Source organism: Triticum aestivum, chromosome 3A (assembly GCF_018294505.1).
Source record: "Triticum aestivum cultivar Chinese Spring chromosome 3A, IWGSC CS RefSeq v2.1, whole genome shotgun sequence".
Classification (NCBI taxonomy): domain Eukaryota; kingdom Viridiplantae; phylum Streptophyta; class Magnoliopsida; order Poales; family Poaceae; genus Triticum; species Triticum aestivum.
Genome location: NC_057800.1, coordinates 689679797 through 689683051, shown reverse-complemented (window position 1 = coordinate 689683051; position 3255 = coordinate 689679797). Strand labels below are relative to the sequence as shown.

General features: G+C 45.8%; 1 protein-coding gene across 1 annotated transcript; it reads right to left on the bottom strand.

The window, feature by feature from the left end:
• Positions 1-1515: 1515 nt before the first annotated feature.
• LOC123059132 (major pollen allergen Art v 1-like) lies at positions 1516-2285 on the bottom strand. The gene is made up of 2 exons (XM_044481773.1): positions 2130-2285; positions 1516-2017 (listed from the first exon to the last, which is right to left on the bottom strand). The coding sequence occupies exons 1-2, from the start codon at positions 2191-2193 to the stop codon at positions 1635-1637; spliced, it is 447 nt and encodes a 148-aa protein (XP_044337708.1). The 5' UTR covers positions 2194-2285; the 3' UTR covers positions 1516-1634.
• Positions 2286-3255: the final 970 nt, after the last annotated feature.

Here is a 3255-nt window from a genome sequence, read left to right as displayed (position 1 = left end):
TATTTTCCCATGTGATGCTGAATCAATTGCAGATTACGGTGATTATCATTACAAAAGGGGGTTCCAATCTCAGTTGTCATGTGTACGTACCAAAGGAGTAAGCTAGAATGATGTCCATATATAGATGAGTCCAATACTTCAGTTGCGATAATTTTTCAGAGGTGTTAGAAGCATACGTTGGTGCTCTAGTTAAGATCCAAATTAGACATACCTGCATTTATTATCAGACCAGAAATGGTCCCAATTAAGTGCATTAGCCATTAGCCAACTATAGTAACAAAGCCTGCAGCTAAAGAAAACTAATTACAGTTTGCAGCATAGGAAATCACAAGGTAGTTTGGTGATCAAACCGATCTTATATTTCTTTACACGGGGTGTGCAAGCCAAATAAAACATCCAAGTTCAGATTGAATAAACATATAGATTCAGCTAAAAGACGATGTTCCACAGAGGTACAATACATCCCCCTCTTCTCCCCAGTACTTAATAATGTATACTGGCATACATATACCCCCGCCCCAAAAAAGGTATACATAATCAGATCAATGTAAGTCAAAACTAGAAACTCCATAGCATGCAAAGCTAGCATCACGACCAACTTCATCGAGCAGCAAGAGAAGGAAAGACTACAACAGCTAGGAGGCAACAGAGCATCATCCAGCGGAAGCAACACACATGCCGGGAGAAATATCATAGCTCACATGTTCAGGTTGTGGGGAACATCTGATCTTGCGTCTTTCCCACGTTTCAGAGCTTATGCTGGTTGTAGGGACTGCAGGCCACCACGCCGGTGCGGATGCACCCACGGCAAGCCCCGACCTCGGTCAGGGGCGTCCATGGGGTGGCATGGGCATGGCTTGTATTCCATCAAGCCGGATCGGGGCCAAATCGATCCCCAATGCGACGCCCTTCCCCGGTGCTCTCCCCCCACGCTTCAAATCGGCACCCACCATAATCTCGTCCAGCAGCGGCGGGCAACAAGCTAATGGGGGCGTTGACCCCATACACCTCCCAGTCAGTTCTCTCTCCCTGCATGCGCTTGTATCCATGTCAAAGGACGTTGCAGCCTGGGACACTTGCTGGATGCATCACTGCAAGACACCCTACTCTGCGTCCAATCGCACACCGCGCTCCCACCCCGCCCCATCCTGGCGGCCGCGCTCCCACAACCACGACGACGACGAGGCGATCAAGTGGTTGTGGGGAACATCTTCACTACAAGACACCCTACTCTGCCTCCAGTCGTGCACCGCGCTCCCACCCCGTCCCCTATCCCGGCGGCCGCGCCCACGACCACGAGGCAAACGAGGAGTGGGGCGGCGTCGGCAAATTTTCTCGGGTGAGCGGAGAGATACGTGATCGTGGACATTATTTTTCCTTTTCTTTTATCCGAGCGTGGGTGGGATGGAGCATTCAAGGATAACGCTACATGTACGAAAATCTTTTGACATACTTTACGTGAGAGCTAACGTGGAAGGTTTTGATTGGAAAGGAAAAGGGCGCATGCCCCACCAATGAAATTCAGGGGGAGGAGATTAATTAGGGATGGAAGGTTTCGTAGGCTTTAGTAAGCATTGATTAATTCCTGTCTTATTGAAATCATTTTCCACGGACGGGCAGGCTAGACCATTTGCTCACTGGTCAGCAGCTGCCACTAGCTTCTTCTTGTTTTCTCCCGAGGGCGGCTCCGGCACATCACGTACATATGGCGGCGGCGGCTTCTTCTTAGGATCTGGCAGCTCAGGTTCACCCGGTGGCTCTGGCACGTCAGGTTCTGACGATGGTGGTGGGGCTTTACTGCATTGAAGTGTACATACGCATGTCTTTTTCTTAGGTCGTTTGTGAAAGAAGTTTTCGTCGTTGTCTTTGTTGAGCTCATTGCCAACAATTGTCTTCTTAGTGGCACAGTACCCACCCTCGAAGTGCTCTTTGTGACAGGCCGCGGTGCAGCCCATGTTCTTGCAAGGGCTCCTTTTGTACAACTTGCTAGGGGATGTGCATACCCGACCATCTACACCTGCATGTGAGTTAGAATTAATGTGTGCACCATAAAATTATAGTAGCAATTGTTTCATTGATTGATCAAAAATTGCATGGAATTGCGATAAAAATCTGCTACATGAACTTACAGAAGGCCATGAGAAGAAAGCCCAAGGTGAAGGCAGCGAGCATCTGGGCGCCGCTGAACGTCATGGCCAAGTGATCAAAATAAGTTGTTGGAATGATGGTGTGAGGAGAAGAATGTGGTTTGAGTGCTATTTATTGCATTCCTCTTTGCTTTGCATTCGATGCCTTAGAGGATATGGAAATCCAAATATTGGACACAAGCATTTGTGTAATGTCTTAGAGGATATGGAAATCCAAATTTTGGAATATTGTGTAATGTCTTAGAGGATATGAAAATCCAAATATTGGATACAAGCATTTGTGCAAAGTCTTAAAGGATATGGAAATCCAAATGTTGGATACAAGCATTTGTGTAATGTCTTAGAGGATATGGAAATCCAAATATTGGATACAAGCATTTGTGTATAGTAGTATCTATCTCCAATAATTAATCATGTGTATCAAAATAAAAGCTTGTGCTTCCCCACCAAAAAGGAAACCTTCTGTTGGCTCTTGGTTCAATTACATTGAGGGCAGTGTAAGAGCAAAACACAAATAATACTTGCCTACTCATAGTTGGGTACATGACAGAAAAATTGTGAGAGAACACGTCGTGGAAAACAAATTATGTTAAGGCTATCTCTCATGCAAAATGCCTATACAGGTGCTAAGGTAAATAAAGGGTGTGGCTAGATCTCAGCCGACTAAGACTTAATGACGTCTCAGTCAAGTGACAAAACATATAATAAAGAAGAAAGAAAAAACTTAAAAGGAAATTTTACATGGATCTCCATGTAAGATCTAATGAATAACGCCTACAGCTGCGCCGGCGACCGGAATGGCAAAGGCCCGGCGAGGAAATGTTCATCCCTCTGTCCTCATTTTTATATCGTTTTAGTTGTAGAGGTTTAAGAACTTGTCCGGTGACGAACTATGATCTTTTGGATGTGCCCAAGTTTGTTAATGTCCGTTTGCAGCGATCTTATGTTCCTTTGCAGCCGACTTTTATTGTCCATCGTTTGATCATGTAGAGTAGATCAACGTTGCATGTGTAGTATGGAGATAAGGCGCCGAATATGAGATACATATATGCAGAGTGGCAAATATGAGGCATGCCCGGTCAATGCGGGCGGATGTCTCCGGGTGCGT

What these genes read in the sequence shown, in the direction of transcription:
- LOC123059132 (XM_044481773.1), bottom strand. Translation starts at nt 2,193, where the DNA reads ATGACGTTCAGCGGCGCCCAGATGCTCGCTGCCTTCACCTTGGGCTTT. An exon ending in CTTTCTTCTCATGGCCTTCT is followed by an intron (nt 2,018 to 2,129) that starts GTAAGTTCATGT and finishes ACTCACATGCAG; the next exon opens with GTGTAGATGGTCGGGTATGC.